We start from the raw sequence: 15,626 nt of genomic DNA, 5'->3' as shown, positions 1-15,626 counted from the left end.
GGCTTTTCTTTTCGTAACATTTAGCCTGTTCGACACCTGTCTGGTCTTTGATATGTGACTTCATTGAGAAGCACAGCTTGGAATACACTGCGGTTTTCTTTGCAGTATTTTTCTCCTGGTAAACTTGACTGAGCAGTAAGTTTCTCTCAGTGTGGCACGTCCTGTATACTGCCGTATACTGTAATTAAAATGCCACCGGTCGAGGCATTTGGATCTCTTTCTCGCTGTACAGCTCTTGTGTGCCGCATGGTAAGACGAATTAAGCAACTTATCTCTCATGTGCGAAATACATTGTTGGACTTGTAGCGCTAATGGATAGAGCAGCAGGACTGTGGGATGGCTGACAGGCTGGGAGTGATGGGCAAATACGTGGTGCTTTAGAGCAACAGAGGTAAGAATACAATTAAGAAAGGAGCTGCTATTTCTTTAATCTGAGGAGTATTTTGGAGGTTTGTTGGTGCTGCAGAAGCTGGACCTTCATCATTAGCTCCCAGCTTGATGTCCTTCCCAGTGCCTGTCGGGGGTGTATGTGGTGGGAGAGCGGGAAGCGTCCCTTAAAGATGCTGACTGAGGGAAGAGATCGTGAATTTGTTTTTCTTGTGATGTTTTGCCCAGCAGAGCAATGGATGTGCAAAGCTGTGGTTGGTAACGGATTATGGCAATGCCAGTGTTAGGGGTTGCTGAAGGTCTGTGACCTTATCAGCTGCTGAGACCAGAGCAGGCAAATACTTTAATCAAAACTCAGAAATCATCGGAATAGTTCCTTCTCCCCTTAAAAAAGGCAAAGGAAGGCTTCAGCTCCACCACCAGGGCAATCTCTGCTGAACTTGTTTTTCATGAGAAGCAGTGCTGCCGTAGCTGTCTGTGTCCCGTCGTAGCCCTCTGGGGAAAGTACTGCTGAGGCATGGCATGTTTTACCAGTGACTGCATTAAGAATGAGAACTAGATCATACTTAGAAAAGTATCTGAGCACTGAAAATGGTTGTCAGCTTTTAAACCATGTTCTGAAGAGAGATTCCCAAGAGGGCGGGATGCTCTTTGCCCTTAATCGTATCTGTCAAAATATTTCTGTGGCTGGTGTCAGCAGACGGTCGTAGCTTACGCTTTAAGGTTTAGTTCTGGTTCTGCTGCCTCTGTGCAAGGCACAGTCCTGGGGAGCTGAATGCATCGGGGTTATTTGGGAGGGAGGAGGGGGCTGTACTCACCTGAAATGCTTCCACGTGGGTTGGTGACTTTAGTGGAACCAAGTGACCAGAACTTTCTAACAAACATTTTTCTCCTTGACAGGAGATAATGGCATTGGCTGTCGCTACATCCCCAGCATGGTGCCATGACTTTTTTTTTGGGGGGGCAGTCTAATTCTTTGCTTGAAAGAAACTTAAAAGTCTGTGCAGATTCATGTAGGGAACTGGATCTTTAGCTTGCCCCAGGTGTCTTCTTGTCTTTACTGAAAAACAAACCAACCAACCCAAACCCCCATTCCCCTCCAAGACGACACCTGGAGCAGATAATTCAAATGCTTTTAATAAACAACTTCATTATAAAAAATGCTTTCAATTTGAACTTCATTTTGCAAGACAATAAAAGAGCTAATTTTAGTGATGAACTGTACATGTCCTAATGGCACTTATTATTTTTACAGTTTTAAAACCTTGTTTACAGCCCCCAAAATACTCCATTAAAAGAGGTTATTCACTGTGTGTAAAAGTGCTAGAAAGTTTCTTTTTAGAAAAACAGTCAAGCTTTAACAATGGGAAGCTTCTGGCTTCGGCAGCTGTAGCTGCAGGAAGGGAGGTCAGGCACTGGGCCCGTCGCAATCCAGCACAAGAAGAGGCAGTGGGAATTGCAGCCCCAGTGAGAGATGCAGAATCTCTCCCATCGGCTCCCAGGACTGAGAAATCCCAAACCCTTTCCCTTACAACAGGATGTTTGCCAACTCTGGATCAAATACTGCCCTGCAGTCAGCGCCCCCGAGCCTGCGATGGACTGCAGAGCTTGTGCCGGGGCAGCCCTGCCCGGGAGAGGGTTCTGAGCGTGTTTCTTGGCTGCAAAGGCCCCTCAGTAGCTTTTTCTCCAGCAGTTTCAGAGCTCAACTGCTCCCAGGGGTGAGTCTTCATGGCTTCCGCAGGTTCCCTCTGCCATCCCTCTTGCAACCACCCAGTTGTCAGACCACCTCGAAGGCAGACATCTCTATTTTTTCATTTGATATCCTCGTTTAAGGAAAATACTGGTACAAATGTTAAGAAACAACCTTTCTAAAAAATAGCTTCTAGATATTAGGGATCACTAGAGGCAGGGAAAACCCACAAAGCAGTCAAGGCTGAGGCACGCGGTAGGGCGAGGAGAAGTCATAGATTCACGACAGGTTTCTAGCAGAAATTACAGAATCTGCCCACTCCCAATGCCAGCTCTCCGCCTGAATATGCAGGCTCGGGCACCGTTTTCAGTTGCATCTTGAAGCAGGGTGTGCTGGTGAGTTCTGTAAGCAAAAACTTATGTGTTACCTTCAAGTGCAAGACACTGAGCTGCAGAGGAGAATGGGCTGTCGGGGTAGATGCCGGTACGTGATCTGTTCACCTGGATGCTAAACAAGCCAGGACCAGTGTGCTGAGCGACAGACGCTGGAGCTGTTCCTGTCCTGCAGGCTTCACACAGAGCTGTGCTTTATTGCCTCGGTACGTTCTGCATTAGAGCTGGTTATCTGCTTGCATAGTAATTTCAAAGAAAGACACAGTATGTAAAATAGATGGTGAGAATGAAGGTGAAGATAGCTGTTAAAATGAGGGACGGTTGTTTTTTAACAAGACACTTGAATGTTGAGCATTGTTTCCCCTAACTGAAAATGAAGAGTTGACCTATTTAATAGTAATTAAAAAAAAAAAAAATTCCAAATTCCCTATTCTTCATCTTCCGCACTGCTTTAACTTTCCTTGTCGCTGTGATCTCCCAACAGAGAAGCTATCTCCATGTGACGTACATTCTTTGTGCGTGTTGATATTTAGGCGCTGGTGGAAAGGACTGCTGCAGACCTTGCTTCAACTATGAGCACGCAGGGAGGAAGATGCTTCAGCCTCTTCCTGCAAGCCTACCTGTGCACATAAGAAATAAAATGTACTTTTGATAGGAAAGCTAAGCTAATCTCATCGTGTAGATTTGTGAGAAGAAGAAAATGATCTGTCTTCTGGATATCATTTTGTGATCACCAGTTCAATTTTTGCTTGCCCTGTTTCTGCGGCAGTCTAAAGCACTTAGTGACAAGTGGTCTGTGAAACTGTGTGGAGATGGCTCCGGGTGCAGATCACACAGGAGCCTGCAGAGAAAGTGCTCTGGGAGAAAACTCCTTACCTGGAGCTACAGAATGGCTGAAACATGTGGAAGGATTCCTAAAGGATCCCGGTTACTCACCAGAATGAACCCAGTACGTCATGGAGTAGGGGAATAGTACGGAGGTGAGCCTCAGGTGAGTATGTATTGATTGTGGTGCGGGGACAGCAGAACCTGAGAGGAGTCTACTGACAACGGAGACGTGGTGGCGGTGAATGGGTGAGGAATGGGAAATAATGGTCCTGTGTCGGTGGTAATAGTGTGTTTCCCTGGGCAGCTTTCAGCTGCTTTACAAGGGAGGCTCAGTATTGATGTGGCCCGTTACAGGGAAATGAGCGCAGAAGGGGTGAGAGGTGCCAGGGCTGGTGATACCAGTAAAAACAGAGTCAGGGTTTCCAGCAGACCAGGCTCAACCAAACTGCCTTCTCCTACCAGGCAGCTGTCGGGCAGGATTGTACTCAGACCTTCAGATGGCAATTCCCATCTCTAAGAACTGGGCAAACTACAAGAAATAAGTTATGAAAAAGAAGCAATTTTTGGATAGAGATGGAAACCCATAAGGTTTTAATGAAATGGTTTTGTTTGAGCCATTCATCCACTTCACTCTTCGGTGGCAGAATATCGGCTTGGGCAGGCAATTAACTAAAAACAGGCACCCGAGGGAGAACTCAGTGAGCCTAAGTAACCAGGATTAGAGAGGATAAGCAAGAAGGTAGGGTGATGGGGAAAGCATCTTTGAAGATTTCTTTGTAAAAAATTTTAATTGCAGGCAGTAGAAAATGCCTCTGTGGGGTTATTCTTTCCAGATAGCAAAGGTGATGGAACGGTAGAGAAAGGAAATAGGGATTTTTCAGTGAACTGCAGGAAATCTTCCAAGCAGCTGCTATTCACCTGTCAGCAAGGAAGGAATTAAAGAACAAAGAGCCGAGCTCCCAACAAAAGTACTGAAATCATCAATCTACTGGAGGGAAAAAAGGGATTCCCATTGAAGTGACAACATTTTTCAACACTAAGGCTAAGGAGGAGGCACTATGGTGAGACAGCTGAACGGGGTCTGTCAAAACGCTGTACGAGGATATTCTGTCAAGTGAAATTCAGTGGAAGCAAATGCAAGTTAACGTGTTGTGCCTTCGTACAAATGGATTTTGAGGGAGCTGTAATCCCATGGGGAAAAAGATCTTCAGACTTTCACACAGCTCTAGAAATCTGAGCCTGGGAAGGACTGGCTAGGTGAGTTAACCCTCTGCTGCCACGGAAATAACTTGTCTTGTGTATTGTCTAACGAGCGAGCTAGAATCATACTTGTTTCTAGTGGGATGTTATGTCCTCGCCTTTTGGAGAAGCTATGGTCTGATTTGTAATGGCTGGCATGTTCATGTCCAGTCCTTTCACAGACTTGAGCTCTGTGATTTTATATCTTGGTTGTCAGCACTGTTCTTATTGGTCTTGAAACCCCCCCAAGTCAGCCACACCTCTAAATATTTCTTTACTTAACTAAACCCTCCTGACCAATTATTTACTGTAGTTGCTCCTCTTGGGCTGAACCTGATGCCACCTTTCTGACACAGATGTGCCTGGAATAAAGATACCATTAGAGGGTGGTTCACAGGGTTTTGCCACTGAAGTTCACACTTAAAATGCTCTACATCTGTAGTGGCTGCCTTGTACACCATTCGTGGGGTAAGAGCCTGAGACTTCTACTGGCATAATGTTTATTACAGGTGAGTTTCCTCAGGTCTGACATGTCCATCCTCTAAGTTGTCTTGCCTTTGTACAGCTGGTGCTTAATGTCTCAAATCTCAGCACTTCTCTGCTGCCCTGTCTCGGTGTAAAGTCCAGCCTAGCTTGCTGTCTCCTGTACTCATTGAGCCCCTTCGAAAATACTGCTTTAAGAATTCCTCTCTTCCATCAGAAGTATTTTGTGCCGCCCAAGATGGGTTAATTTGTATTGTCCTGACTGACTTGCAGCAGTATCCTGCACCTGGAGCTCCTCACTCATGGTCCTTGGTGATCAGCCAAAGAATAGCTGTACATAACTGTAACGCTTGGTCCTGTGTTCAGGGACACTGATGAGTCTCTGTTTCATATTCACCATCCTTCCCTGCAGTCTCCTATTACCTATGTTAATAACGATCTTAGGAGAGAAAGCGGCATATTGACTTAAACATTCCTAAACCTTGATTAAAAAAAAAAGAACAACAAAACCAAACCAAACCCATTCTGGGATGAATTTTTTTTTTATACCGCATAACAAGCATAATGGCTGCCATTCCCTCATGCGCATACACAACAGAACAGCTTTCCAGGCTGTGCTGCAGCAATCGCCTTCAGAGCGTGGCAAGCTTAACGCTGTATTTTACCTACAGTCGCATCAGCAGGAGCTTGTCTAAGCTGACTTCTACTGATTTTCGTAACAGCTCGGTACATGCTTCCTAATGAACTGAGGTTCCCAAGTGGTGTAGCTTAGATGCTCAAAGTTTTTTCTTATGAACAGGTAAAAGTTGTTCACTAACTAGTTCCAGGAAATAATTTGTTTTGTGAATTGCATACTTAGTATTTGAAATGGAAGTAGCCTCATTAGTTTTAGCCTGGCTGACAAAATACTTGCAGGTTATAAACTCTATTGTGGAACAGGAACTTTGAATCCATTTTCCAGCGCAAATACCTGGCATCAGCTCCAGCGTGCTGTCTCGGAACACACTCCCTTTGCTGGTTTAGACTTTCATTTCATTGACAAATGTTATTGCAATTCTGCTTGTTAGAATAGCTGTGGAAAGCAAATCACACGTGCAAATAATAGCAAAATGAATTCCATTTATTCTTTGACAGACTACTGGTAGGAAAAAGATGCCTGGCTCTAAGTTTAGCTACCACTGCTAAAGGAATTCCAGTGATGACATCTGTTCAGAGTACAATGCAGGCAAAAAGCAAGAAAGCTGAATGTTCCGAAATGGAAGAAGGTGTATGATGGCATTGCATAAATCTGATAATCCTCACTTGCAGTAACTGATCAGTTCTGACCATTTATTTCTTAAAAAAAAAAATATAAAATCCTCTCAACTGAAGCCAGGGATAAGGCTTGCATATCATTGATAACAGTGTGAAACTCTTTAATTTGCAAAGAGAAGAGCAATAGAAAACAGGCCTGAGGTATTCAATGACGGTAAACAGAAGACTAGCTGAAATGCCCTATTTACCTTTTCTATGTTAGAGAACAAGAAGGCACTCGTTGAACTTCGAAAGGCAACACTTTACAGTGGAGAAAAGGAAGTACTGCATTTAACTCGGGGAGATCATTGCCACAGGATATTGCTGAGGTAAATAAATCTTATATTACATTTTGATACAAAAGTATTATTTGCAGCATTGCTGGCTAACCTAAAACAACTGATCTATATTTTGGAGAATCAATGGCTCACTAAACAGTCATTCTGGGAAGAATTACTAAGCTAAATTAAAAATAAAATTCTTGAGTAAAACAGAAGGGGGACAAGCCTATGAACAAACGAGGCATGGCTAATGTCACGCTGTGGGATTAATGGCTCAGCAGAAAGTAATACGTATGGACTAAAATGGATGTACTCTGGGGAGATGAGGGAAGACAGTATCTGGCTTCACTGAAGGAGCTGAGATAACAGAGGAGAGGTAGATTTTGCATCTTCTAGATTTATGGAGAACAATATTGACAGATTTCCTGGCTTGTATCGGCCTAGAATGGTTCCTCCACGCTGAGGTATGAAGATCTGCATGTCTGTATTCATAAACATGCACCAACGTATAGTGAGATCGACCTCCGTATGTTACCATCTGCAGTACAAATGCCCAGGAAAATGAGAGCAGGAGACGATACAGATGCTAAATGACATCAGCAGCTGGCTGCCACTTACCAGTGTAACCCTTCTGCCCCCAGTAGGTAGACAGTCCATGGAAGAATTTAAGAGGTGAGGCAGGGAGCAGGGGAAGCAGGACTTTAACTTCAGGAGGCAAGGCTTGAGAAGGAGAGAACAAAAAGGCCAGTGGAAACAAGTCCTAAGTGAAAGGGTGACTGCAGGCCCAAACCCTCAGCATTTGTTAGAACTATTAGTGTTGGGGAAAATGCTTCAAATGCACTGATAGAGTGTACATGAAGCTGGGACTACTTTTTCCTCCTGATTCCTGGATGTTATCACCCTAGGATTGAGGTAAAAATGTATCTCTTTAGACTGCTTCATGGATAAGCCAAAAGGGTACTGACCTCACTGAACTGTTGTGGTAAAAAAAAAACACCTAGAAACTCATACTCTGTTCCTCATCTCAAGGGAACCTACGGAGCGGGGGCCTGCAGCCCGGTCTCATCCATGCCTGGTACGACAGTACTCAATGCTGCTGGCCCCCCGTTCCTAACCTAGCTTTTTCACATGCTTTGGTTTCCTGAACAGATGCACGATCTGTTTGCCTGTGGGCTCTATCTGTACACCACAAAAACACGCTAAGCTGTGAGAGCTGCTCCATCCCCTTGACACGTGGATAGTCAGAGAGAGAATGCGGGAAGCTTCTGCCTGCAGTGGCAGAGACTGAAGTGGTCCAAAAAGCAGTGTATTTCCCCATGGGGGAAGAACATGGTAAGTGAAGAGAAATCAGTGCAACCTGACTTCGTTGTGTAAACAGTGTTCTAGCTACACCAGATATAAAACCAGTGTGTTCTGGTGCCTCCTATTTTTGTAATGGCAGAAACAGGTTTGTGTTGTGTAAACAATGTTCACTGTAATGAGTTTAACCTAACGGCTCCGCAAAGAAGAATGAGGTGACGTCACTGAATTCACTATGTAAACGGTCTTGTTGCTTAACACTGATGTGGAGTAAGCTGTATTAGGTGATGGGATGAGAGGTAGTGGGGAAGGACAGCCTCTTCCCTGTTGGCTTCATATGGAGCGGGTATCCTGACTTCTCCTCCTTCTCCATGTGGAGGTGTTGGCTGTTTTGCCAGAATTGCAGTGTGATAACATGAAATGGAAGCTGGACTCTTCAAAAGTTTAGCCCAAGATGAAAGAGTCTCAACTCCTTCTCAGGGACAGTCCCTTCCCAAAGAGGAACATAGCTCCAGGATCTCAGGGAAGGTCAGTGCTAAGCGCGGCTCCTGATTCACAGATTAAAAATTAGATAAAATATATCCAGTCTATTAGCTGAAATCTTTTCACTGTACAGGACTGGGACTTGCACAGGGTTATCTGCTGTTCCAGTCTACAAGTGCTCCCTCCAGAGATCAGAAACCTCCTGTCTGAAACAGCTTTGCAAAGCTTTCAAACCCCAAAGGGAAGTAAGAGTTGTGCGTTTTTAAGGCTCTCCACAAAAGGGTGACTGAAAGATCTGTTCTCCAGTGCTATTTTCAGCTTATTGGAATGCCTGGTGGAAACGTGGCAGCGTGGTTGTGCTCAAGCTGGAGGTGAAGACAGGGGGCAATGAATGAAGGGGCCCAAAGTTCAGCGAGGCCCCAGCTCCGGGAGATTCTTGAGGTTGATGTTGCAAAGTGGTAAGCAGTGGCTGTGTCTCCCCCTGTGAGTAGCCCATGACCAACCCCCCTGATGATACAGGTGGATTGCAAGGAGGAAGATTTAGGGGGAGGAAGCCAAGAAGATGAGAAAAGTCCATGTTAGCAGCACAGAGAGCCTCTGAAAGGTTAGCAGGGCTCTTAGAAAGCAAAGCCTCATCCAGGGGGGGTGGCTGAGGCGAAGAGGACTGAGGCTCACCAGATGAGAGAGACAGGCTGCCAGGGAAGTCTGACAAAAAGCTGTCCACCTCTACTTTGGGTAGTTTCTCAGGCAAATATGAGGTAGATCCAAGCTGATACTTTGGAGGAGGTTGCGGTGGGGAGGAGATAGGAGAAGAAGACTCCAGAGGATAGCTCATTCCCATTGGAAGAGAATTAGGAACCAAAGAATGGGGCATCCCTGAGCTTGGCATGGTTTGGAGATGTGTGCTGTACATGCCCACAGGCAACATGCCAGGGAAGCTCTTACCACCTATCATGTCTCTGGATGCCATACACAGGACAGGACTCAGCTCTTCTTTCACTGCGACAGATGAGCTGCAGCTTAGGAGACCCAGCATGTCAACTGGTTCTGTCTTAATCTTCAGCAGTTCCTGGGAGTGGCTTTTCTTCATGTGCCTGGTCAGATGATCTTTCCTCCCAAACCTCTGAGCACAGTACTGGCACAAGAAGTCCTTCCGCCCTGTGTGCACTACCAAGTGTCTCCGCACATCTTTCCGGGTGTAGAAGCGCCTATCACAGTGGTCGCACGGATGCTTCTTTTCCTTCGCTCCACCAGAAGCCCGCCTAGAATGAGCTTTGAGGTGCTCCAGCAGGACTTGGGTACTTTCAAACGTCTGGAGGCATACCTTGCAGCTGAGATCACCGCTAGCAGCTGCATGCATGGCCAGATGTCGCCTGAAGCCGAGTTTCGTGTTGTAGTTCTTGCCACACTCAGGACAGTGGAGGGCCTCCTTGTTGGGATCGTGGGTCTGGAGGTGGTTGCGAAGGTGATCTTTCCGGTGAAACATCTTCTCGCAGTACATACACTGATGAGGCTTCTGAGCAGAGTGCGTGGCCATATGCCTTTTGGGAGAAAAGCAGGAAAGTTTATAGAGTAGCACCCAACCCCTAAGACAACACATGCTGCTTTTTCAAAATTTTCCTTGTGTTCTACGCTTTATGCCACAAAAATCCCAGACGGCATTTTACCACGCTAAAGGATGCTGCCCTGACAGCCTGGACAGCGGCGACTCTCCAGGCACAGAAGCACAATGTTTCAAGCAACAGTTACAGAGTGCCCATTGCCAGCAGTTGCCCGTCCTCCCTAGAATGCACCACCTCTGCCCAGGTATACTTCAGTCATCTACTTGGCTCCTGTTCTCTCTGTTGAGGCTATCAAAGGGGGTAGTTTATGACAAGAAATGCTCGTCTGCTGGTGAGATGGCTTCATCTCATCTGGAGGCATCAGACTGTGGCAATGTCTGTTGACAGCCATTGTGGACAGATTTTACCTTGGTATCTTACACTCTCTAACACCGTGGTTCATCTAGCTTCCTAGTGATCATACCATTTAAGTATTCTGTGCTCTATTTCAGTACATAAATAGGAACTCTACTTCATGCTGGAACAATAGCTGCCATAGAAATAATCCTGTGATTAAAGTTAGAGGTAGGGCTTATGAAATGTGAATGCTATTCTTGCTTTTCATTTTGTTTTTTAATCTATGAACTTCACGTTCTGCTTCAATTTCCTCCTTAGTAAAATAGAAAACAGCTTGAGCTCAGGATAAAGTACTATCTGAGGTTCTCTGGAAGGTGCTTAAAGAGTGCCAAGTACGGTAACGTCTGGGACTCAACTGCTTTGCAAGGTAACATGGGCATTCCCCCTCCTCCACCTTCTCAGAAATTCAAGCAAAAGAACATGATGGAGGGGTTTTCCCCTCTCTTCTGGTAGGGGAGCACTGTTCGGCAGTTACCTACCTATATAGCTTGTACTTAGAAGCAAAGGCTTTGCCACAGTGCAGCTGAGGGCAGTTGTACGGTCTCTGCTCAGTATGAGAAAGTGTGTGAGTTCTCAGCTTGTCCACATTAGTGAAGGAGGTCTCCGATATTTCACATTGGCATTTTCCCTGACTTTCGGTCTCTTCGCCTCTTGGTCTGGGGACTAATTTCCAGCCTGTCTCTTCCTCCTCCTGCTTTGCATCTTGAATCCAGTTGGGAACACTAGGAAAAAATGCCGTCATGGCAGGCCTAGTAGAACAGGGCCATGTCAAGCAGAACTCGAGCCTGCAGGCGTCTCGCTGCGATCTTGTCCTCGTGCAGTTTTCTGTTGGAACCCTCTGTGACCAAACTGCTTTAATAGCAAAACATCTTCATCTGAAATCACAGAAGGGCTGGTGTTAAGACACTGCATCTTTCACCTGTGCACATAAACACATGTGAGCATTCAACAAGCATTATAATCATGTGAAGATGTGTGTTCACAAACATGGGAAACTCCCATCTCCAGAATGTTTCGTTCTTTTCTCCCTTAACCCCTGTTACCTGAATAAAATGATGTTAAATTCTTTCTGAATGTTTTTGCAACTATTAAGAGCCAGTGTTATCTCTTAAATGCATTTTCTCCCAAAATACTGTAGATAGGTGTCTCTTTGTAGCACCAAATACCTCACCTTTCCCTGTGTGTTTTGTGGATTGCTTCTCATCCCTTTTTTTCATATTCTTCATAGCCTATTCTCACTTGGTCTTGATCTTTGCTTACACGTAATTCCCTTCTAGAGCTTCTCAAAGAAACTAAGGTTCTCTTGCCTTTTTTTTTTTTTTTATCCACTCTGCTACCAACCTGGTGCACTAGTAAGACCACCTCCTGGGAAACCAACCTGAATTACCACACATGGGTCAATAAGGCTGTGGAAGAAAACTTGCTATTATCAGCAACGTCACACATTTTTCAGGAAGGCAACAGATGCTGCTTCTCTTCAGGGTGTGATTAGTCATTGTATTGTCTCTTTTCTACTCTGGGGCAGATTCTGCCTCTCTGGATTAGCAAGTTTTCTACAATAATGAGCAATTTTTAATATTTTTTTCTTTTACACACTCATCCACTAATAATGGAAGCTCAAGTTGTTTCCTGTTCAACAAAATATACCTCCTGGATGCTCTGCTGGCTTTCACGTTGATGAAAATCTACATTAATCTCTCTTAGGTGGTTCTTGAGTTATGTTTGTCTTGTTGGTAAAGAACTGCATTTTTATATGGTTCTACCAACACCTAAACTGGTAAACGGTTAGCTGAAATAAAAACCTCAGAACAGATCTCTTTCACTGAATTTAGCTGCCTGAGAAACTCTTCTTAAAATAGCATCAAACCCTCAACTTCTTTCTCACTCCATGATTGCTTCAGAGGGAGGAACTTCCTGCCTGCACATCAACACGAGTGCCAGTTGTGGGCAGGATGTGCAACTACGAGGGAACTAACCAACCCCCATTAAGAAAGTGCTCTACTGAACGTTATGAATAGCTGAAATAACAATAACTGTAACTGCTCCATCACTCACAATACTGTGAATGGTTCCCTCAGGATGGAAAACACTGGGAAATGGGATGACTCCAAGAAAATGTGTCACTGTGAGGTTCAGAAACATCCATTAAGAACAGAATTCAGTTTTGTGTAGGCTGAATCTACTCAGGCAGAGCAGAACAATAAAGGACTGGAACTGATGAGGTGCCACTTTGGTACAACCCAGTGCAATGTGACGGCTGCTCCTGTTCCTCAGGGTGCAGGAGTCCTGCAATTCAGAGCAGTCTTCCTTTGTAGGTGTCTCGGACTATGAATATTTCATGTCTGTACAAGATGTGTGCTGCAAAAGACAAGTGCTTTCTACCTCCTGCTTCAGAGCTGTGCACACGTTACGGGAGTCTCTGCCACTTTCGCCACGTAGTTGCTTCTTTCCCTCTGAATAAGCTCAGCCATCTGTGCCAGTTTCAAAGCTATCTGAAAGAAGACAGAGTTTGAATTGCACTGTCTTTAACAATAAGGCGCATGAACTATCACCTTCAGAGAAGAAACCCAAATACCAATGAATTCAGATATGGTATTCTCTGTAATTGATTGTTGTAAAATTTCATCAACTTTCCTTTAAAACTGTAAGGGTCTAGCAAGAAAAAGGTCTCTACCTAGTTGGGTCTGTTTCTAAGTCTAAATGCATGTCCTAGGACACTCTGGCAGCTGTGGAATAAGAAAGAAAAAAACAGACGAGGGTCTCATATAGTATCAGTGAAACACAGTAGCCAAGGAAGGTTAACAATGTAATTCATACTTGGCTAGAAAACTCTCTGCGTGATCTAGATATTTACGTTTTCATAAAACTTGAGTAGTTTTCTTAGTAACAGTTCCCCAAAGAATGTTTCCAATGTGCCATATAACTCTGTAGCCACCAGACAGAAATAGTCACCGCTGTGTGGAAACACATCACCCACATTTGTTCAGAGAGTATCTTGTATGTCGTGGCATTCATATCAGCACCGGGAAACTTGGTTGTCTTAGAAAGTTTTGTACTAGTCCTGAAACAATATGTCTAGCCTATGCAGCTCCAGAAATCTCACAGAAGTCAGTTACAGAAAACTCCCATCACAAGATGAATCTTCCTATGCTTTGGTTCTACAGAGGTTAGCAGGTTGGACACAGCTGGAAAATACAATCCACCCGAGAACTGGATTCTCACTGGCTGCCAACTTATATGAAATATTTCATTACTACAGTCATCAAGTTTGTGCAAATTCAAGCTACAAGAGCTCACATAAGCTCATGGATCATATGCTATGTAAGAGATTCCAGCCACTTGTCACTGCACAGAAAACAATGAAGTATGTCTGAGTTGGTACATAGTACAAAAATGCTCTTGGGCTTCACAGAAAGTTCCTGAGATAGAGTCTGCCATGTGCTTTGATAGTTTGCCCCACTGTTTAATTCTTCACAAAGTATGGTTCAATGATACAGCATTTCTGCACAGTTTCTGCCCCTCGAACTCACTCCTGTGAGATGGAGCACTGTTCCTCAGCTAGTGGGAAAACCTTGTGGCCTAGGCTGGGAACCAGATCAGGGAACTGCCCAGGTTAAAAACAATCAAGAATAAATAAAAAGGAGCCTGGATGAGTTCTCTGACCCGATCAACAGCAAAGCTGTGCTGATCTGGCTACAGCGTTTATGCAGCAGCAGTGGGAGGCAGGGACATGGGGCCTGGCAAGCTGCCTGACCAGCCCCTGGATTGTGGCGCTGAGGTTTCTCTTTTCTAAAGGGCATCTCTTCTGTCTGAATTGTGTTTGGCTGCCCTTGGCTTTTACCTGCTGAGTCCTGCTCTGCCTTTGCTAAGGAGCTGCTCCAGTACTGTCACTTTTCTTTCTGCAAGGACACAGAAATGGACCCACGGACTTATGGAACCCCTCTGTCCCCTCAGTCCTCACCGCCCACTTCTGCACTGCACTGGCCAGGCTGTTTTACAGCTGCACGGTGGTCTGCCTGAAGGAACTTACCCAGCTGAAAAGTAACTTCTTTTTAAATTTTCCCTCCCTCAGCCAGCTTTACTAAGCTATTTTAAGTTGTTAAAGCTTAAACTTGCTGAAATGGGAGGTAGCAGCTATGTGGCAGAAAGCAGAAACTAGAACCCACGGTGGGCACTCGGCCTCAGCCCAGCATCGTGCCTCAAACCCAACTTCTGCAGTGATCCCAGCTGCAGTGTCAGGCCTGGCACCAGCCCGGCCAGAGCATGGGCGTACTCGTGCGTTTATTGACTTCCCTACACGACAATCAGTGACAGTAACACCTTAATCTGCTGCAGCAACATCCCTTGGAGCTGGTCTTTCAAAGGCCCCCCAGAGCATAACAAAATCACCCTTTACTTTTCTTTACAGTGTTCTAATCAAGTCCAGCTCCAACCCCTGACCGCAAGGCTCTCCTTCCAGATCTCAGACCACTTAGTGACTTTTCTACATCCTCTGCCATTTTCCAGTATTGCTTTACTAATTATAAGGGAGGAAAAGTGGATACCAGACCTAGATGCACAGTACCAGCCTTGTCAACCCCACACCTGAATATAAAAATCACTCTCCCGCCTCCCTATGCATCTTGTATCGACCTTTTTTTGTTTTTTTCCCACAGTTTTCCTACAGTCACAAACACCAACTCACATGTCATTATGATTCCCTGATTTCCTCTATGAAAACCTTTATTTTCTTCCAGTGAGTGACTTTGGCCGTTTCTAGATACGTAGGTTTTTACATCCAAACAGCCTCATTTTTCTAGTTGAGCTGCTCAAGCCTCAGTATCAGTTTGCCCCACTTGATCACTTACAGATTTTGGAAGAACTTTGCGTAAAGTTTGCACTTATTTTTAAAGCCCAGTGAAAAGCTGATGCACCTTTCCCATAGGATGTAACCAGACACACCATTGCCAGAGTATAATTTTTTCCATCCACTTCCCTGACATGACAACAGACAGGGGATTTTAAAAGCCCAAACCCCGTCCCTGCACCACCAGGAAAGCCCCAAACGCCGACATGGCTAGGGAATGACTGATTTATGCTACAAAAAAATCAATTTTTTAACTCACTCAGCCCCAAAGTGGCTGCAAAGTTCCCAGGACAGAGTGCAGCTGTGCTGGTTGCAAACGGCGGAGGTTACGGCGGAGGTTTCAGGGAGGGGGGGTGGGCCAAGTTACCCCTCCGGGAAATGGGAGCCCGCCCCCGCCCCGGGAAAGGGTCCGTGGATGAGGCCGGGCCGGTGCCAGGGGGAACACAC

General features: G+C 45.2%; 2 protein-coding genes across 2 annotated transcripts in view; one reads left to right on the top strand and one right to left on the bottom strand.

The window, feature by feature from the left end:
• Window positions 1-8,694: 8,694 nt before the first annotated feature.
• On the bottom strand, window positions 8,695-11,075 carry PLAGL2 (pleiomorphic adenoma gene-like 2). Its single transcript, XM_009893393.1, has 2 exons — window positions 10,813-11,075; window positions 8,695-9,916 (listed from the first exon to the last, which is right to left on the bottom strand). The coding sequence occupies exons 1-2, from the start codon at window positions 11,073-11,075 to the stop codon at window positions 8,695-8,697; spliced, it is 1,485 nt and encodes a 494-aa protein (XP_009891695.1).
• POFUT1 (protein O-fucosyltransferase 1) overlaps window positions 11,074-15,626 on the top strand; it is an 8,260-nt gene continuing 3,707 nt past the window's right edge. The window contains exon 1 of the mRNA XM_009893536.1: window positions 11,074-11,160. Coding sequence (XP_009891838.1) covers window positions 11,074-11,160 — 87 coding nt within the window. The remainder of the gene's footprint in view (window positions 11,161-15,626) is intronic.

This window comes from Charadrius vociferus, unplaced genomic scaffold (genome assembly GCF_000708025.1).
Source record: "Charadrius vociferus isolate BGI_N301 unplaced genomic scaffold, ASM70802v2 scaffold259, whole genome shotgun sequence".
Taxonomy (NCBI): domain Eukaryota; kingdom Metazoa; phylum Chordata; class Aves; order Charadriiformes; family Charadriidae; genus Charadrius; species Charadrius vociferus.
Note: the sequence above shows the minus strand (reverse complement) of the source record. Positions and strands in the feature narration are given on the sequence as shown.